The sequence below is a fragment of the Acomys minous genome, assembly GCF_964271855.1.
Source record: "Acomys minous genome assembly, chromosome: 2".
Taxonomy (NCBI): Eukaryota; Metazoa; Chordata; class Mammalia; order Rodentia; family Muridae; genus Acomys; species Acomys minous.
The window spans coordinates 25,991,159-26,011,972 of NC_140484.1; the positions used below are offsets into that span (position 1 = coordinate 25,991,159).

Sequence of the window (20,814 nt, forward strand, 5' to 3'; positions counted from 1 at the left end):
AGGTAAGCAAAACATTTGCCAATGGTAGCTAGCTCATGGGTGGGAGATGCTGGACTTTCCACTGGCTAGAGGAAAGCTGGCTCAGGTGACATTCCCTGAAAGTCTGGCTTTAGTAGTATAGCTATCTTGCCCTAGAGCTACAGTCATTTGGGGGCGTTTATAACAAAGATCAAGATGAAAATTATCTTCTGCTGTAGGCACTGTCCTCATGTGGCCACCAGATCTATGGAGTGTGGATAACTAAAAGTGAGATGTGCTTTAAGTATGAATAAAACACAAGTTAGAGCTTTAACACTTTGTAGGGAAGTGTAAGCTGTATTATCACTAATACTTTGTTGGTAGTAGCCTTTGGGGGGGTGCTTTGTTTAATTGTGTTCTTGGGGACTGAATCTATGGTCTTACTGTTCTTCTGGCTCTAATGAATAGTTTTTTTTAAAATACTGATTACATGCTAAAATGCCAATCCTTAGAAATATTGAGTTAAGTAAAAGGTACTAGTATAATTAAGATTTTTTTTAAACATGAAAGAAAAGTCAATGATAGGAATGGAGGATTGTTTTTTCCAATATTGAAGATGGGGAGAGAGGAGACACCTTCCACACATACCAGATCCTGCAAATCTCCTTCGTTTGTTTGATATGGTAACCTATGAGCCACAGGCACACTTCTCTTAAATACTGCTTCTATTTCACTTTATGTGACTCTGGTAAGTAGCTTCAGCTACATTTAATTTTGACATAAAAGCTATTGTTTAATGGAATATATGAGTTCAGATGATATTCTTAAAAATAGAAAGGAATCAATACATTTTAAGAACTTCTTGGAGAGAGAGAGAGAGAGAGAGAGAGAGAGAGAGAGAGAGAGAGAGAGAGAGAGAGAGAGAGAAGGCCTAGTGATCACCAATTAGCTAGAGTATTTGGACTTTCTATTTTTAGCTCACTTACCAAACAACAACAGCAACAGCAACCCTCACCCCTTAACATTTGTTACCAGTATTTCAGTGCCTCTAGTGTGTTTGATAAATAACTGTATACTGTTTGAGAGTATTCTTGTCAGTAACGGCCATGGAACGAATGGTTTAAAAGGCTTTACAAAGGAATTTCCTCATAAAAGTTCAAAGCAAGCTTTAACAATTTGTTTAAGCAGTCTTAGAGTAAAGATCATTAAAATGGCAAGCAAGACAACAGAGATCTAGAAATGCAAAAAAATGATGCTTTAATTTAAAAAAAATGACTTCCCCTATTATACATTTCCATAGAGAGGAAAAGAATTGTCCACCAGTGAAAGGTGTTTAGGTAACTGCAAGTGTTTGTTTCCGTTTATAAGGCGCCTCAGTTCACAGCATACGATGAATATAAACACAAACACCGCAGATCCCAGTTCACATTCAATACAGCTTTCATGAGGTCTGAGTGTAAAAATAACAAAGCAGCTGTAGATGGAGCAGATGGCGTGTCTCAGACCTGCAGAGTATAACAAAAGCCATCTCTGCAACCTGCTGGTCATTTTACCTTTCCTGGGCACCAGCTATCATTTGCAGGCAAAGAGGACACACCAAGAGTCACCCATGGCGCTAAAGTAGGGCTTTCATATTGCGCCCGTCATCGATGGTAGACCCTCTCCTCTCTCCTCTCTTTCCTCAAAACTGGAGCTGAGGTAGTTCTCACCCGAGATTTTGTCTTTCGCTTTCATTTCTGATGTCTGAACCTGAGTTTTCAGGATCCTCCTGGATCATGGTCCGAATTCCTTCCACAACACTGGAGCAGTTGGCTTCTTTGAGACCTTTAATTAAAGCACGGTATGCATCCTTCTTCCCGTGAGATTGATACCAGGACCGAAGTAGCTGTATCTTTTGCTCAGCTGTATCTCGCATATGGTCGTTCTTGATCTCATCTATCTTCACTTCAGGAATCTTATTCACCCGAGCAAATTTTTTAACTTCATTTATTGTCATTTGCTCAGCAATACTCGGGATGTGTATACTCAAGTCAACATCTGAAAAAAAAAAACAGAAAACAGGTCTCTGGAAATGTCTTTCTAAGTGAGAGTCCCATTACTGCAGCCACGTTTATTTCTCACCTTAAAATTCAGAGTACAGGTGAGCCCTGTAGGTGTAAAACAGAGGAAGCTTGAGTTGTGCACCCAAGCTTGCTGCAACTTCTATAGTTTACTCTCTGAGCTGAACATGATACGTGGCATCTTTATGTCCTTCTTATATCACTTATGAAATCAGAAGCTTAAAAAAAAGATCACCTCTAATGACCTCCAGAGACTTGATGAGCAGACCCACACACCTAAGAGGGTCAGTTCATTCTGTCTCTGAGTCTCAGGTCAGTGGACAAGACCAAAGAGAGCTGGACATGTTTTTGCAGTGGTGAGAACATGTGTAGAGTTTATGATTCCACTTGACGTGGGCATCAATTTACAAGGAGTCCTGGGATACAGCTAACCGACTATGAAGGAATTTGTTCTCAAACCTCTCATAATATACTTATTTTAAATTAAGACTGTTATAAATTTAAGCTTTTGAAAGAAGCAACAGTTCAAATAACAGGAAAGCTTAAAGTGTCACTGAAATGTAGACATTTCCCTCTAAAAAATCTTAGCATCCGTTCTGATTTAGGCTAAAGAAAGTCACTTCTGGGAAAAAAAGTAATAGAACGACTTACCTGATACATTTATTGGCACAGTTTCCTGGGAAGACTAAAAGAGAGAAGAACACATAGTAGTATCATTTAATTCTTTCTAAATTCAGAAGGAATTATTACATGACTGCCTGTTAGATACACATAATTAGGAAACCAGACTTTGTGGTAAAGATGAGTTCCTTCAGCCGTTCCATTTTAATTCGGAATGGTTGCAGCCTCCTGTGTTGGATGCACCAAGCCTTAGCTCCATGGCCAGCCGCAGAGAACCATACTATGGGTGTTAAGTGGGGTTGAAGGGCAAAGTCTTTACTTGGATTTGGAATCCGAGTCCCATGCTTTGGTCAATGGCACTTCTGTGAAAACTGCAAGGGGAAACCCTGCACTTTGCGTATTCCTTTTCCAGCTCACACCGGTAGGCTTCCTTCATATGTATGTCCTTAAGGCGTCTGTATAAAACTTTGTAAGGATTTATTTTATTCTGGAAATACCTCATGTAATTCAATCCTACCTTCAGAAATACAACTTTTTCCAACCAAGTTAATAATATATTTTGAGACTATTTAAAACTATCTATTCAACCTGTTTCCTTACATTTAATCCACCTTTGAGAAAATAATGCAACCAATCCAGCTATGCTTTGGACTCCCCCCACATAACCAGATTTTTTACAAGCTAACTTCAGTGCATAGCTTTAATCTTAGATAACGCCCCATAATCATCTCCCTCAACCACAATAATGCTTTTGTGCATGAGTGCTGTGATAACACAGTCTAACGTCATTCTGTGGAAGCAGCCAGCAGACTGACAGCAACCTTGACAAATATCCACTTTAAGTGCTGAGGACAACATGTGCATACAGCTGGATTAAATCTGCAGGTGGTTTAGAGCGCTCTTCTTGGCCAGGAGGGGGTCAGAAAACAACTTCTTCCCTTGTTAAACTCTGCTAAAAGAGTCTTGAGCAGCAATTCCATGTTCCTTTCCACTCCCTGGCTTTACTGTGCTGCTCAGCAGATAGTGGGGATGCTATGCTATTAGAAAAAGGAGTGGACAGGTCAGATCCACCTCCGTCTAACCTCAAATGACTAGAAGAGGTGGATACTTTTGTGTAGCACCTCACAGAAAATAACAAATTAGCTGTGTGTGGTGTGTTAATTCATTATTAGTGTTATTCTAACCTGTGCATGGACAAACACATATTAGTTTTAAAGAAAGTGCTAATTTGTTGTTATTTGTGGTGGTGGTGGTGGTCGTGGTGGTGGCGGAAGTGTTTAGGTTTTTTGTTTTTAATAAAGATGATGCATATTTGCATACTCACAGGATTCAAGATTCCAGATTCAGGATCATCATGACATCTTTTATAGTACTTTTTCCACAACACTGAAAGATCGAAAGGATTTCTGTTAGCCTCAAATGTCATTCTGATAGGAAATCCTTACACAAAGAGAACTGGATTGACAAGACAGTTTCTTGTTTCCAACAAAGAAGCAAAGCGTAGAAGATTCTGAGCCACTTTAAGTTGGCTTTGAGGTGCCTTTCCAGAATGACTGCCATGGCACCCAGCTCTCCTTTAGCTACTGACTTTTTATTAAGTAATGTCTGAACAAAACATGCTGTCATAGATTTGAAGTTAAAGACACAAAATAAGAGGAAGTAATTTTAAGAAGTAAATAAACAGAAAAATTGTATACACATTAAAGCAAACAGTTTGTTGCGGGGAGGGCAGGCACAGAGGTCGGAGTCACCATGTGCTACCATGACACTCTGCCTGGCTTTCTGTGTTTTTTTCAGCGGCTATTTCTCATATCACTTCAAGCTACAGTTCAAACAGATTGAGGACTTACCATACAGTATTATTACCAAGAAAAGGGGGACGATCAACAACCACAGGAGATGAGTTCTGGAATCTAGGGATATTGGATGTTTTATATGAAGTTACACAGTTTTTAAGATAAAGCAGAGTTCTTTTCTTTCAGTCAATAATACACCAATGAGCTCTTATTCTGACATGTGATGATGGGGACGAGAAAGAAACGGAGTCATAAAAACAAATGATTACCTTTCTCCTTGCATTTGGTATTGCTGGTTTTTGTGCATGGTTCAAGGATTCCATGTTCACACCTGGGGGAAAAGGCAGAAGACAATCGGAAGGTATTGGTGGATGACTTACCCGTCTTTCAACGTACATTATACGCTATGGTTTGTCTTATTTGTCCTTTCCTCTCTGGTACTTGTTTGCTGTCAAATACGGTACAGGCTAAGAATTGTGATGGGGTGTTTGGTTGGAAAATGATAGTCTGCTTTAAGATATAGGGACTGGAGAAATGGGTCAGTGGTTAAGTGTGCTGACTGCCTGTGGAAAAGAGCAGTGTTCAGTTCCCAGAACCCACAGCAAGCAGCTGACAGTCACCTGTAACTCCAGCTCTAGGGCCTCCAACAGCATCTTCTGGCCTCCCCAGCACTGCAGTCACATGCCTATCCCCGCATCCCCATTTGATTTAAAAAAAAATCAAAATGCAAATCTTAATATTAATATTTTTTTAAAAGTAATAAGCTACTGATATAAAAAAAGAAAGGGATAGGCAAACATAAACTTTCAATTGGTAATAACTTGAATTCTTAAGATACAAGAGCTTCAAATGGCTGTGCTTTTAAAATATAACTTACCAAGAGCAATTTCAAAAAAAGTCTTATAAACCATTAAAATAGCCTGAAGGTAGCCACTGCCTAGGATGTTGCCCAGGGCCCCTGCAGAGAGTAATCAGGACAGTCAAGTGTCACTTGTGGCATTTTCTTCAGCTAGCCGAACTCTGACAGCTCACAACCCACTTCTTCCTGAAGCCTCAGCAGGTGAGTGTGAGAAAGCAGCCAACCTCGAGGAGCCTGTCACCTCACTGACAGCATGGGGATAATGACACTATCTACCTCAAAGAGTACCAGCAAGAAGGAAATTAAATCCTGAGCAAAAAGCATACCAACCTATAATTGTGTTATTACTTGACTAAGCCAGCTACCTCCCAACAGTCCATACCTGGCCTCTCAGCCTTCTCAGACGCTTGGGGCTGGAGAGGAGAGCAAAGATAGCGATACAAATGTTTTCCTAATGTGTAAGATGTAAAGCACCATATCTCTGTTTTTCACACCTATTAGATGAATGCCCAGGAGGTTACAAAAATGAGTTACAGGTTTGAGGAAGACAGAGAAATAGCAGCCCTAAGCATTCTATACAAAAGCAGCCTCTTACAAAACAAAAGCTACTTTTCTTTCAGTGCTGGGAATTGAACCCAAGACCTTGCGCATGCTGGGCAAGTGTTCTACCACTGACGTATACCGCCCCCTTTGCAAAAAGCTATGCTTGCACCACGCAGTACCTAATTTGATCTCCATATGGCAGGTGTGTGAAGCTAATTAAATATTCTTTCCCATTTGATGAGTGAGAAAACTGAAGTTCAGACAGGTTAAGTGGTATGCTCAAACTAGCCCAAGTAATCAGCAGACAAGTGAACCAAGATGTGTAGGTCTGACTCTCAAGCAAGCCTGTTAGCATCAAGGCAAAGTCCTCCCAAGCTTTTCTATCCTCCGGCTGACGTGGGAGCATCTTACACCTCTTTAAAGTAGTTATTCTCTGCCTGGACACACTTCCCATCCACTTTTACCTGCTAATAATGCTGTTTCTTTCCTCCTCAGGATTCCCACCTTTCATATAGAGTCAAAAGGTCTTCCTGCATACCTTGCCCTGTGCTGAGAACAAATGTCTTATGCTTGCCATACATCATAAAGTGTTGACATGCAAACATTGGGGTTGTTTGTTTGTCTGTTTGTTTGTTTTGTTGTTGTTGTGCTCTCTTTGCCCCTAGGACCAAAACCTTGATGACATTCATGTGTCTGCCATCACACATGTAAGCACCCAGCAGTATCCCTTGAACAGGATGATGTTGGTAATGTTCAGAGACTGGAAAGTGCTCAGTGATGTTCGGTGCTGACTGGTGGTAACTGAGCAAATGGAGTAGAGACAAGGCTAGAACTTAGTTCCTAACTCTCATTCCAGTGTGGCTCTTCCCTAGAAAGGCAGGATCTCCCCATTGCGGCTAGTGTTTTAAGCACTGAATACTAAAACTTACGAGATGCATTGTTCACAGTGTTCACAGACAGATGCATTGCAATAGAAGTTTTCCTTGCATTTGCACTTGGTATTCTGGGTCCGGGTGCAGTTTGTTTCCACTTCTAAACCTAAAAAGGCAGTTTATGAAGTTTTCATTGTAGCAGCTAGTTAAAAATACACTGTGAAAATAATGGCCAGGGGCTGTATGGATTTCTTTTTTTTTTTTTTTTTAGAGATCTACGGCATATTATCAACTGTTTCACTATCACACCTTTAATAGCAATGTTTACTAACAAAAAAAGGTAGTACCACCTTGAAAGGACCAGCAACCATTTAGTAGAGCTGTTAGTGGATGGATAACCCAGAAAGGCAGACACTCTCCACCGTTGCTTAGGTGGCTCTCCCATTCCTTTAACTGAAAGCCTTGAACCTTAAACACATAACCTGGGAACCATTATTGTCATTGTTGCTGTTATCATCATCATCTTCATCAACATCATCTTCATCTTCATCGCCATCATCATCATCATCATCATCATCATCATCATGTTACCATGTTGAAATGTTGCACGATAAGCCTAACCTTAGAGGTTCTGATTTAACGCTGAGCTGATACTTAAGCATTAGGATTTCAACAGTTCCTTGCGCAGCTCTAATGGATAGCCAGGGTTCTGCATCATTTCTTTATAGTCTAATATAAGAGCCTTTTGCCTGTAAAGGGGAGAGGGGTTCTAGCCAGGCACAGTGGCGCACGCCTGTAATCCCAGGCTCAGGGAGACAGAGGCAGGCAGATCGCTGTGAGTTCGAAGCCAGCCTGGTCTACAAAGAGAGTCCAGTACAGCCAAGGCTACACAGAGAAACCCTGTCTTTAAAAAGGAAGAAAGAATCTTAAAATGTGATGCTCAGAGTTTTCTTAATATCAGTTCTTTCTGTTATTTTTTTTTATTCATCCTGGCCTTGAGAATAAGTTGAGATAGCTACAAAAATTCAGGTCCTTAGGGCAGAATGATGATAACAGATACGATCCCCAAAGATGAGGGGACATCCTCGCCACATCTTGGTTTTCTTTGTATAGCCATAAACAAGAACCACAGACACATTTAACTATGTGTAGGAAAAAAAAAAAGATAGCTTCTGTGGGTGGCTTGGATTGCAGTTATTTAGGCCTTTGTCTCCATCTGGAAGACTTGCTGAGAAGACCTTCAAAAGTGACTACTACCTTATGATATGGCTGCGCATTACCCAGTGAGCCTCACTCTGCTCCTTCCTGTATGCCAGCAGGGTACCAGAGTAGGCCCCAGTCTCAAGTTGTATCATGTATGGTTCTACATGGAGGACCTGGATCAGCCTTTTAAAATCACTTTCTTAGATACACACCATGCCCTCCATCACAGAGTCCACATCTTCTGCACTTATCAGAATAATGTTTCCCGTCCATGTACTCCTTCCCTTCTGTGCACGGACGGCAGCTTGGTTTACCCTCATTGAATGTGCAGTCAGAAACTTTCCATTCACCTATCATGGGGAAAAAAATAAAAAGAAATTGAATTTCTGGAGCTGGGGCCAGTCGCCATGCAACAGCACGGAAAGGATACAAGGATGACAGTAAAGAATAGTAAAATCAGGGGATGCGTGTTAGGCTGATTATATGCAAATACAATGGGAAAGACAAATAGCTATTGGGGGGAAAATCTCATCAAGAGAAATACCCTCCACTCCTCTCACACCTCACCACCTACCGCAGGCAGGAGACCTGACCCTGGGGCCATAAGAGCAGGAGAGCTGTCCCTGCCCTTCACCAGCTGCAGCACTCAAAAGACCAAGCCCTGCACCAAGTATGGGCAGCACAGTAGAACTGACTCAGGATATGGGGGTGACAGGTGACCCGGCTCTGAGGCTATGAGTGTGTCAGAGCCAGCCTTGCCTCTTGTCTGCGTGTGGGGGCATTGTCAAGGGAAAGAGCAACTCCTCTCCCTTTTGCCCTCGAGACCAGAGGTGGATGGGAGAGTTGTTCCTGATGGGGTCATGAGAACAGGAGAGCTGGTCCTGTCTCTCACATGGGCAGTACTCAGGGGGAGCAGGCTTTGCACCTCACCTGGGCAGCATAGTAGAACTGACCCTAATGGCAGGGGTACAGGGATGCCAGACCTGAGGGTGTGAGCATGGAAGAGCTAGACCTGCCTCTTGTCTGTTGGGTGGCAGCATGGGTGAGGGAGAGGCCCTATTGTCTTGAGAGCAGAAGTACTATGCCAGCCCTGCACCGCCCCCCCCACCTGCTGCAGCACTCAGGAGAGCAGGCCCTGAACTTTACCTGGCCAGTACAGGAGAGCTGACCCTGGATGTGGGGGTTGTAGTTGAGTCAGAAAAGAGAGAGAGGCACCCTCTTTCCTTCCCTTGTCCTTTACCATCTATGGCAGATCAGAGAGTGGGAGAACTAGCCATGTTCCTGGTTGTAGGGCTTGCGGGTAAGCTGTCCCTGAGGGCATGAGAGCATGTGAGCTGGTAGGCTGACCATCTCCAATACCTTTTAGGTCCAGATCCAGGGCTTTGAATTGATCCACCCTAACATCTACCCCATCAGTGAACTGCTGGAGTGCGTGAAAGGGCTGGTACTACAGATATAAAACTAAAAGATCTCCATGACACAGGGCAACAACAGGATATCCAGGAAAAGGCCCAGTGAGGTCCCAGTATTGATAGAGTGGAAGCCAGAGGCCTCCTACCAGAACAAAGAGTCATTTCAATGAACAATTGCAACAAAGAAGTGTGGACGAAAGAGAATGCTGTGAACACACTGTGAATTGCTACAGTTTCTACAGTGAGATTTTCTTTCTCTGTTGTGGGGGAGGTTGCAAAGGTGGAGGGTGGAGGGCAGGTATGAGGTGAAAAGGTGAGGAGTGGGATTGGGATGCAACATGTGAAATTCACAAAGAACCAATAAAAATTAATGGGGAGGGGGAGAGAGAAAGCAAGCAAGCAAGGAAGGAAGGAAACCTTCCCAACAAAAGGACAAACAATATTCTTATAAAAGTAGGATAATTAAACTGGTGGTGCACACCTTTAATCCCAGCACTCAGGAGGCAGAGGCAGGTGGATCTCGGTGAGTCTGAGGCCAGCCTGGTCTACAGAGAGAGTTCTAGGACAGCCAGGGCTACACAGAGAAATCCTGTCTCAAAAAGGAGGAGAACAGTTAGCCACAGAAACACATGAGGAAAGGGTCAGTTAGAGTGACCAAATGCATTTCTCTGAAGGGAAGGAGAAACTAGCCGGTGGAGATGGCTGTCCTTGGCCACTGCGATTATCAAACAAACTCAATTTGTACTGATTCTTGTTTTAAATTTCCAAGTCCGCAAATCCTCGTCATGTCGCTCATCCTGGTGATGCAAAAACCCTGCATCCTTCTGCAGTTTAGAAACATTGATCAAAAATTTAGTAGCTGTGAAATCTTTAACAGAGTGCTTAGTGTCTGTGAGCCTGGGGTTTTTCATGCAAATGACCAATGCTTCTCTGTCCTTACCATCAGAACCAATGCACATGCCACCAAATAGTCACAGTTTTTCTTCTCTCCCTTTTCTATTTGTTTTCTGCTCAGGAACACAGTTCATTTTTGTAGACAAACACAAATGTATTTCTAATAAAGTTTGCTTATTATTTGTTTGTTATTATTGCAAACCATTTGAAATTATATTCATCTTTGCTTTGATTTATTAAAGGAAGTCATTCTATTTCTACAACTAAGCATTACAGAACAATGCCTTCTGGAAAGGTCACGTATTTAACAAGTGTTTATTACATGCCTATTGTGTGCTAAGGGATTTATAAGCACTGACGGAAATCCAGCTGGAAGGAAGACAAAACAAAGGCCTTTACAGAGATGCTAAGTGGCAGGAAGTGCAGTGGAAAACTAGTGTCAGTGGTAGTGCACGCAAAGAAAAGGGCTGAAACATATACAGGGAAGTGTAGCAGAAATGCATTATTAGCAAATCTAGTCATTAATGTGGAACAAACAATTAACTCTAGTCATTAATGGTGTAAATAATTATAAAAGACCAGTGTAGTCAAATCTGTTCAACATGCGCAAACCAGCAAATGTAATCAATGCTGTGTTTCCCAGCCCATGACTCGTGACTTACCTCAGCAGTCTTGTTCAAGAAACACAATATTTACTATCTTTTAGTAAACAAAACCAAGTCTGTTTTAAAAAGTAAACCATGAGAATCTAGAGCGAAATTAAAATAGCACATCAGAGCTATCCAGCCTTAATAGCACTAGTACCTTAAAGGGGACAGGGCAGAAGAAGCACTGTACTGCCTGCAGGTGGCATATGATGCTGTGTGTAAATGAACTGAAATATCTAATGAGCGAATTTGTGGAATATGCTTAGCTTTGTATGGATACAATAAACCATAGATTCTTTCCTCTAAAGTACACAATCTAAATGTACTAAAACAAAAAATTAAAAGGTTGTTTCCTTGAACATAGGATTTCAAAATGCATCATTGTCTGATAACCATACATATGCTTATTGCAGAAAATCTGGAAAAGGTGGGAAATTATTAAAAGCACCTATACAGCAACTACTTTGACATATTTTTATTGTCTTATTTTGCCATGTTCCTATGCGTACAATACACCATAAACATATACACCATATATACACACATATATGCAATAGATAAATGTATTATATGTGTATATATATATAATATATACATATATGAAATGTACTGTTGGATTCATCCTATTAGATCAAAATGTGATGAGGACTTTTCAAGTATTTAATTTTTATTTATTGTTTTGAAATATCTGTCTATGTATACAGCATATCTTAATGGATAAAAAAACATCATAAATGGGACCTGATGAAACTAAAAAGCTTCTGTAAGACAAAGTACACTATCAATCGTACAAAACAGCAACGATTAGAATGGGAAAATATTATCACCAATGCCACATCAGAGAGAGGTCTACTATCCAAAATACATAAAGAACTTAAGAAACTATATATCACAAAAACCCAAATAATCCAATTTAAGAAGATCTAAAAAGAGAATTCTCAACAGAAGAATCTCAAATGACTGAGGAAGATTTAAAGAAATGTTCTACATCTGTAGCCATCAGGGAAATGCAAATCAAAACTACTTTGAGATTCCATCTTCTACCTGTCAGGATGGCTAAAATCAATAACAAAAGTTACAGCACATGCTGATGAGATAGGGGAAACACTCTTCCATTGCTGGTGGGAGTGCAAACTTGTACAGCCACTATTGAGATCAATATGGCAGTTCTTCAGAAAATTGGAAGCCTACCAACTTTAAGATCCAGCTATATCACTCTTATGTCATGTTCCATCCTACCGCAAGGGTACTTGCTCACTTATGTTCATTGAAGCTTTATTTTAACAACCTAGATGTAATAAAAATATGTGATGCATTTACACAGTGGAATATTACCCAGCTGTTAAAAATGCCCATGATATCATGAAATTTGCAGGCAAATGCATGGAACTAGAAAAATTCATCCTGAGTGAGATACCCCAGACCCAGAAAGACAAATATTGTATGTATTCACGTATAAGTGGATATTAGTTGTTAATTAAATGATAATCAAGCTGCATACAACTCACAGACCCAGAGACAGTAAAGAGGAGGCCTCTGGGGAAAACACGTGGATCCTGGGAAGGGGATTAGAATAGCTTTTGCAGGTGTGCTGGGATGAGTTGGGGTGGGAGCAAGGGGGGTCAGATTGAGGGTGGGAGGAAATGGAAGGACAGAGTAGTGGGAGAGGAGTGGAATTGGTGGATATTTGGGGGGGTGGTATGGAAATCTAGTGCAATGGAGACTTCCTGGAATCTATGAGGGGGAAGACTCTAAGTAATAAAGGATACAGAGTCCGAGCTGGCTACCTTTTCAAGCCAGGCAAGGCTTCCAGTGGTGGCACTGGATTGTATACAGTTGAGTTGTTGGCTGACGGGGTCCTACGTTAGGTTCCTCAATAGGCTGATGCTAAGACAGAGGTCATTCTCCAAAACCTGACGGTGGGGGCCCCATTACCAAGAGCAACATCTGTGCAGCTCACTGAGCTGGTTAAACTGGTACCTGCATGGGGCCTTCACCCTTACGTTCTAGTCTCTTTGGTGCAGGAAACTACTCTGCAGGCTACTGAAAGAGAAACCTGGACACCAACCCAAGCGTGAAAACCTCCACTTACATGTATGCATCCTGCCTGCAAGATGTGCTGGGACAATGGTGGCACACAAATTGTGGGAGAAGCCAGCCAATGTCTGGTTTAACTTGAGACCTACTCCATGAGAGGGAGCCCATGCCTTACACTGCCTAGATGGCCAAGAATCAGAGACTAGACAGCCCAGAGAAATAGGGTAGAACCAAACAGAATAGGTAAAACAAACAAACAAACAAACAAACAAAAATCAACAAAATGATTCCTAAAGGTATTCTGTTCTGCTCATAGATTGGTGCCTTGCCCAGTTGTCATCAAAGAGACTCCCTTTGGAAGCAGATGGAAGCAGGTACAGAGACCCACAGCCAAACATCATGCAGAGAAAGAGAGAGAGAGAGAGAGAGAGAGAGAGAGAGAGAGAGAGAGAGAGAGAGAGAGAGAAAATTGGAAGTCTTCATTTAATCCCTCTCCTTGGAGCTCGGAGAACCTCACAGAAGAGGGAGAATAAAGACTGGAGGAGTCAGGAGATGGTGGACATCAGGGGAATGTGGCCTCCTGAATCAACTAAGCAGGGCTCTTGTGGGCTCACAGACATGGAGGAGACAAGCATGGAGCCTGCATGAGTCTGCACCAGGTCTGTGCGTATGTTATGGCTGTTAGCTTGGTGTTTTTATGAGATTCCTAACAGTGGGAGCAGGTGTGTCTCTTGAGTCTTTTGCCTGCTCTTGGGATTGTCTTCCTCCTATTGGGTTGCCTTGTCCAGCTTCAGTGGAGGGCTTTTGCCTTGCCTTGTAGTGTGTTATTTTGTCCTGTTTGGTGGTTGTCTCTTGAAGGCCTGCTCTTTTCTGAAGGGAAGAGGTGGGGGAGTGCATCTGGGGAAGACTGGAGATAAGAGTAATGGAGAGAGCAAAAACTGTGGTTGGGGTGTATTGTATGAGAGAAGAATCTATTTCAATAAGAACACTTCAGTATAAGTATACAGTGCATTTTAATCAATCAAAAACATCAGTTCACATCTGCAATCACTGAAAAAGTCTACATTTATTTTCATTTTAAAGAGTCTCTAGACAAGCATTTCAATCATTTGACACAGAGATAAGCCATAGACTCTTTCCACTTAAGTCACATCCAAAATGCATCACCCACAGTTTCCATTTGCCTTCCCTCCACCCACTTCTCCCACTCCCCTTCTTTCTTATGAGAAGAAAGCAGAACCACGCCAACGGTCTACGAATTCCTGAACATCTCCAAAATAGTCAGCCTGCGTTTCTTAAAGATAAAACTCATCACTTCCCAATATTTGCTCTTCACTGACTTATATCGTCATTAAAGTTACATCGATCTTTCAAATCATTGATGCTATAAACAGATTTGAAACTAACTTGAATACGTGTAAGCCTAAACTTCAGCTAGAGAGAATCAAGGTGGAGAGAGTATCAGGTGTGTGTTGAACGGCAGCTGAAACACAGTAGTGAGGTGGCCAAGAACAACCTCTAACACGGCCGGAATGCCAGTTAGCAATTGCTAAAAGAAACACGTACTAAGGATTGATTTAGAGACATATGGAAAATGCTGATGCACTTAGGCTTTCATTGATACCAAGTATTCCAGCCTTTGATTACTCCAGAATTTACATGCAAAATCCTATGTTGTTGGGTATCAAAATGAAATGGCACACACACAATCTTTTAAGACATTTTTCTATATTTACTTGCTGACATCACGAGTCAGCAAGTGAAAACATTGTTAAAACTTGTTCCATTTTCCTTCTTAAAAGTTTGCACCACCTACTTCCCACAGTGGTGTGAGAACTCACATATCTAAACACCAAACATGCTATTCCCTCTTAAAGTGCAAACAAGATAAAGTTAGAGTAAAAGTACAGACAGAAATTTTGGACACTTTAATATACAAAATACATCATCTTTGTTTCATCTTGCACTTTAAAATGTAAACATATAAGTCCAAAATTTCAAACTATAAACACAGATTTCAACTCATAGGACAAGTCGATTGTCTTTAGCAACTTTTTAAAAAAGCCAGTAGACAATTCCCAATTCCTGTTTGGAAAAGAGTAACTGTAGGAACTTAGGCACTAGTGGGTTGTATCACGAGTGAAAGTGTTCTGCTAGGCTTAGTAAAATCTGGACAGGACCCTTGGAGGCTTCATTTGTGCATGACCTGGGTCTGCTTTGTGCTTTTGAAGCCAATGATAAAACCTATAGAAGTCTTTTGGGGATCTCTGGATAGTTCCAGTAACCTGCAGTCTTATATGCCATTGAGTCAACCTTTTTTTGCTGTTGTTGTTGTTGGTTGTTTTGTCTTCCGAGACAGGGTTTCTCTGTGTAGCCTTGATGTCCCAGACTCGCTTTGTAGACCAGGCTGGCCTCGAACTCATATTGCAATCCACCTGCCTCTGCCTCCCCAAGTTCTGGTATTACAGGCATGCGCCACCATGCCTGGCTTGGGTCAACTTCCTATCCTCCCAATTGCATGGTCTACATTTGTATGTAACTGTTGTCAACACCAAAGTGGAAACTAAACTTACAGAATAACAGTTTCCTTGGCCTCTCATTCGCTGATGCTGGCACTTCAGTTCCAAACTAAAATTGATTTGCATTTCAAAATACCGATTTTGGAAAAACTGTTGGTTGCTGTTCATTGCTTTTTTACTTCATCTGGTTATTCAGCTGAAAAATGCAAATGTATTTTTGCAGGCTTCAGTGCCAGGAAGAGAGCTTTAGAGACAGGCTGAAGAGAGGAGCTGAGGCACACCTCTGAGGGTGGAAGTGCCTTGCTGAGCGAACCCCAGAATTAGTCAGGCACACCCAGGTTAGCTCTGAGATGACTTAGGTGTTTTTAAAATAATAATTTATTTTTATTTTGTGTGCACTTGTGTTTTGCTTGCATGTATATTTGTATGAAGGTGTCGGATCTTCAAGTTACAGACAGTTGAGAGCTGCCATGTGGGTGCTGAGAATTAAACCCAGGTCCTCTGGGAGAGCAGCCAATGCTCTTAACTGCTGAGCTATCTCTCCAGCCCTGACTTAGGCTTTTTAATCCTCACAAATGAGTTTTCCTTAGCTCGTGAAAAATCAAGCTAAATAGACAGATCTTCCTATTTCAGGCATTTATGTCATCTGTAAATTATGGTTCTTCATAAGCACTCCAGACAAATATGATACAGATGATAAAACAATTAGTGTTTGGAAAATAAGTTTATATATAGTCTTTTCCCCCTTCTTTGTAATGCTATACACTATAGGACAGCCAATAGCTGTATAACTACCCAACACACTCACGTATAGGACATCAGAGTCCCTCAGCCTGATTCTCACGCTCATCTCTGGATATCCCACGTGACCTACCAGGTTGGCATGGTTGACAGCAAAAGTTGCCCCCAGGATACAATCCTTCTGAGCAGTGTGTGTCAGTTTCACGAACACCTCTCCTCAACTCCAGTCCCTGGGAGGTGTTCCCAATCTCTTGGGTCCCAACACTTAACTGGGATCCAGCAAACACCTGGAAAAGAAAATCATAATATGGATCAGAGTGATTTCCAAACCAAGCAATGTGGGAAATATGTGTCACTTGCCCAGAGTGACTGCATCTGTGTACAGGTTAAGCCGAAGCATGCTGATGATTGCTGGGAGAGGGGGCACCCTAAGGTCCAGCAGGACCAACTGTATGCTTTTTCTAAATGGAACCCTGCATTTGAAGCTCTCGGCACAATGCCTGGTACTTAGGAAAAATGTTCTCTGTACGTGGTGGTATTACTATTGTTACTATTAATGTGAAGTTCCAATAACAAAATAGAGGGAAAAGCAAACTCAAAGCAGCATTGGAAACCTAGTTTCTGCCACCAATAGTGACTGACTAACTTTTTCTGTGCTGTACTCCCCTCACCTGTTAACGAGACTAGTATTTTCTATCATTAAAAGTTAATCATGAAGATAAACATGGTAAAAAAAAAAAACAGTGCCAGGGAGTAGCACTTTTTGAAAGGATTATTTGGAGAAAGTGTGCCCCTGGAAGTGGGCTTTGAGGTTTCAGAAGCCCAAGACAGGCCCAGTGTCACTCTTCCTGCTGTGCGAGTTTCCAGGTATAGAATTCCCAGTTACTTCTCCATCGCCAGGATTGCCTGCATGCTGCCATGATGCCAGTGGACTAACCCTCTGACACTGTAAGTCAGCCTAAACCAAACGCTTGCCTTTATAAGAGCTGTCATGGTCATGGCGTCTGTTCACAGCAATGGAACACTGACTGGAACATCCTCTTAAACATAGATAAGTGTATGCCACTCCTTTTACACATGATTATAGAGAACATTATCAATCATCAATTCTTTTGGCTACTGCCTTTGAATTTGGTTTTTCTCATGAACATTTCCCACATTTTCCTGGCACATGGAGGGGTGGGAGCTGTTTGTGTGGTTAACTTTATTGGTGTTTTGAGCCAAGAGAGTTTAATGTTCTACAGTCATGGCCACAGAAGCTCCCAAGTCCCTCTCAGGCTTTTCTTCATCAGTAACGTCTATGACCCCTTCAGGTCGTGGGGTACCATGGAACCACTTTCTGAGAAGAAGGGAAGAAGTGATGAAGTGACCACATTTTCTCCTGGGATAGATATATTTTAGGATGTATCTTTGACATCCAGGCTTCTAATAGGGAAAAGTGGCACCAAAATATCAGAAAATACTTGACTTGTCTGAAGTTTCTTACTAGCAAACAGCACAGCTAGTATGTCTTTAAAGTTTTCCAGTCCCAGGATAGTGCTTTTTTCCTTGGACTCAGAAATGAGTGTGGGCTTAACATGGAATACTAACAGAATACAACTGACTTTCTATGTTTCCATAATTATGTGTAAAGAACTATGTATGGTAAGTTTTACAAAGATGAGAAGAATTAAGCCTAAGTCTGCTGGCATCACCCCCAAAGTATTGCCAATTCAACCCCAACAGACATATGTTAAGCCAAGTTCTGATAACAAATATAAATATAATGAACTATTAATGGAAAATAGGTAAGTTCCCAAAAGAAGTTACGTTTTATTAAAAAAAAATCCTATACAGGGATGTTTCACACTTTATATTTTCATGGCCTTTTTCTTCCTTTTGTGGTGCTGGGAATTGAACACAGGACCTCATGGGGGTCTAGCGAGTTATCAGCCACCAAGATACACCTACAACTTATGGCTCTTAAAACACACTCAAAACTCTGCTATTTTCTCTAAGATACCTCTAACACGGGAGCTTAAATAAACTGTATTTATCGGCATCAACTTCTCTTTTCAGAATGGCAGTTTCCGTCTCTTGCTTTCTCAGCAGCAAAGATAGTGTGCTGGTTCAGTTGATGTCAGGCTCTCTTTCAGATTGGACAGCCACCAGCTATAGTGACAGAACTGTGGGCACCAGGGAATCATAATGTATTTGGAAATATACCAAAGGATTAATTGTTCAAATAAGAGAGATTTTGTACAAAAGCCATTTAAATTCTTATGGCTCCTTACACTATGACATTCCAGAAATTGGCAACACTGTGGAAATTCCCAAACTAGGGCTGGGAGATGGCTCAGTTGGTAAACGGTGTGTGAGGTAAGCATGAAGACCTGTGATGGGTCCTCCAGAACTTGCGTAGCAAAGTCACGTGGCAGCACTGAGGACAGGGAGACAGGATAATTCCTGGGGCTCGCAGTCCAGCCAAGCTAGGTGGGTCAGCAAGCTCAAGTAAGGTGAGGCCCGACTGAGGGAAATATCGAATGTTGACCCTCAACCTCCACACACACTCAAGAGCACACATGGGCAGGGTGGGGAGATTTGAGAAAGAGGGAAAAAGACTTCTCAAGTCAGGGAACTCTCTCACAAGCTAGAAGCAACCAATAAGTCCTACTGGTAACAGTAATCAAAATAGAGTCTATACAACCACCTGGAGGAGCAGCAATTCCTCCCCCCACCCACGCTGGTTGCTGTAAAGAGTAACATCAGCATCAGTCAAACTTGCCTTTCTCTCCTGTCAATTCTGAGTTTTTGGTAGAAACAAGAAAATGACAGAGATCGAAACTCAAAGAGGTGGCAGGTATAGGGTTGGGGGCTCAGGAGAAATGACAAGTCTAAAACACTCAAACTTCATGCCCAATATATACATGTGTGTGGCCTGTGGAGACCCAGCCTGTCCTGGGTGTGAGAATTTAACCAGCAGCTGAGAGGAACTGTATGTGCACCCCCTGGTTCCCAGAATAAATGGTCAAGTAAGCAGAACAGAGGACACCTTGCATTTATGGATTGTTGCCTCTAGTACCTTTCAAAGAAAAGTATGCATATATTCTGCCTTTTCAAGCTTTCTTAAGGAATGTGCTTCTCTTCCCTACTTTGTTTGCTTTAGTTTGATATCCTGACCTGGAAATCAAAACTCATCCAGGAAAGCCTGGCAGTACAGATTCAACTCTCGTTACTCAGGAGGCTGAGGCCAGCTGGGCAATCAAGGAGACCACCTCAAAATGAAAAGGTTGCTCTTGTTGCTGTTTATTAAAAAAGCCTGGGGGGTGTAGCACTAAAGGTATCACACTTGCCCAGACTGCCTGAGGTTCTACTGTCCCAGGACTGAAGACAGGGAACCAAAATCCAAAATACATTCAGAATTGAGAACTATCAAATCTGTAATCAGGATGAGTAAAGAGACACAAAGGCAACAGGAGCTACCTCCTTTCAGATGTGGCCACACGCACTTCAGAGATGATTTCTTCAGGGGCTGTTTCTTACAACAAAATCAAGAAGTTGTGTCAGGTGTCAAAAAGAAAGACGGTCTGAAGGGCCTCTCATGACTGTTTGCAGAGGCGAGGCTCGCCACACTCCACATAGTTTGCATTAAAAAATATATTTGCACTAACTCATTTTTGCAGAATGCAATGATCTAACGGAAACTATGTAGGCCGAGGCTGAGGCATTTCAACTAAGATCCAGCAGAAAGCCCACACCAATCTAAATGTTCTGAGTGGAGTTTTGGTTTTGGTTTGTTGTTTTGTTTTGTTTGAGAAACAGAAAAAGAATTAATAATAGGAAAAGTAGATAAGCTATGGCAAATGATAGGAAGGGAAAGAAAATACAAATACACACCTTTCTTATGTAAAATATTTTAAGGTCAGAGAAACCTTGATAGTACAGTCTACTGAAAGAAGTATTAAGTTATCAAATGCACTGGTGAGGACCTACTGTGTGTCGGTCATTGTCTGGTAGATATCTGAGAACAAGCCAGTGGAAAGAGAAATTTCTTTTCTAGCATTGTAAATTTAGGAGTGTGTGTGGATGTGTGTGTCTGTGTGTGTGTGTGTGTGTGTGTGTGTGTGTGTGTGCTTGTTTTGGTTTTCATTTCTGTGTTTCTGTGAAAGGTTTTTGTTGTGTGTGTTTGGAGAGGCGGGGGGAGGGGGGGGGAGATCACAGAGCTGAGCAGGTAGTGAGACCGGGAAGAAGACCTGAGACCAGCTGGGTGAGGGGGAAACGTGATGACGACATCATATGCAAGTTTTTAATGAAAAAGAAAAAGAAGGCCACTAGGAAGTTACAGATCTGATGGTATATAAGGGAGAGCCATGTTGGGGACCAGCTTTCTAGGGCTCCTAACCCACAGAGGGAAGAAGCACTTTAGTACCCACAGGCAAGTGGGACCCTGTACCTGTAGTGCTACACTTACATGCAACCCTGGAATGTCAAGTTAGAAAGAAATCGTGGCATCTGCTCAGCTTCAAGCCAGATTTTTAAAAAAAAAAAATCTCCTTCAGCCTAGAGATGAATCAGCAGTTAAAATTCACGCACTGTTCTCGCAGAGGACCAGCGTTTGATCCCAGCATCTGGGTCAGGCAGCTCACAACCCCTTGTAATTTCACTTCCAGGAG

The 20,814-nt window shown here is 41.8% G+C and overlaps 1 protein-coding gene across 1 annotated transcript in view; it reads right to left on the reverse strand.

Moving 5' to 3' along the window:
• Positions 1 to 1,198: 1,198 nt before the first annotated feature.
• The window catches only part of FAS (Fas cell surface death receptor), a 30,187-nt gene continuing 10,571 nt past the window's right edge, over positions 1,199 to 20,814 (reverse strand). The window contains exons 2-9 of the mRNA XM_084749978.1: positions 16,296 to 16,449; positions 8,125 to 8,262; positions 6,767 to 6,875; positions 4,705 to 4,766; positions 4,490 to 4,552; positions 3,964 to 4,025; positions 2,670 to 2,703; positions 1,199 to 1,995 (exon numbers count right to left, since the gene is read on the reverse strand). Coding sequence (XP_084606104.1) covers positions 1,664 to 1,995; positions 2,670 to 2,703; positions 3,964 to 4,025; positions 4,490 to 4,552; positions 4,705 to 4,766; positions 6,767 to 6,875; positions 8,125 to 8,262; positions 16,296 to 16,449 — 954 coding nt within the window. The 3' untranslated portion in view covers positions 1,199 to 1,663. The remainder of the gene's footprint in view (positions 1,996 to 2,669; positions 2,704 to 3,963; positions 4,026 to 4,489; positions 4,553 to 4,704; positions 4,767 to 6,766; positions 6,876 to 8,124; positions 8,263 to 16,295; positions 16,450 to 20,814) is intronic.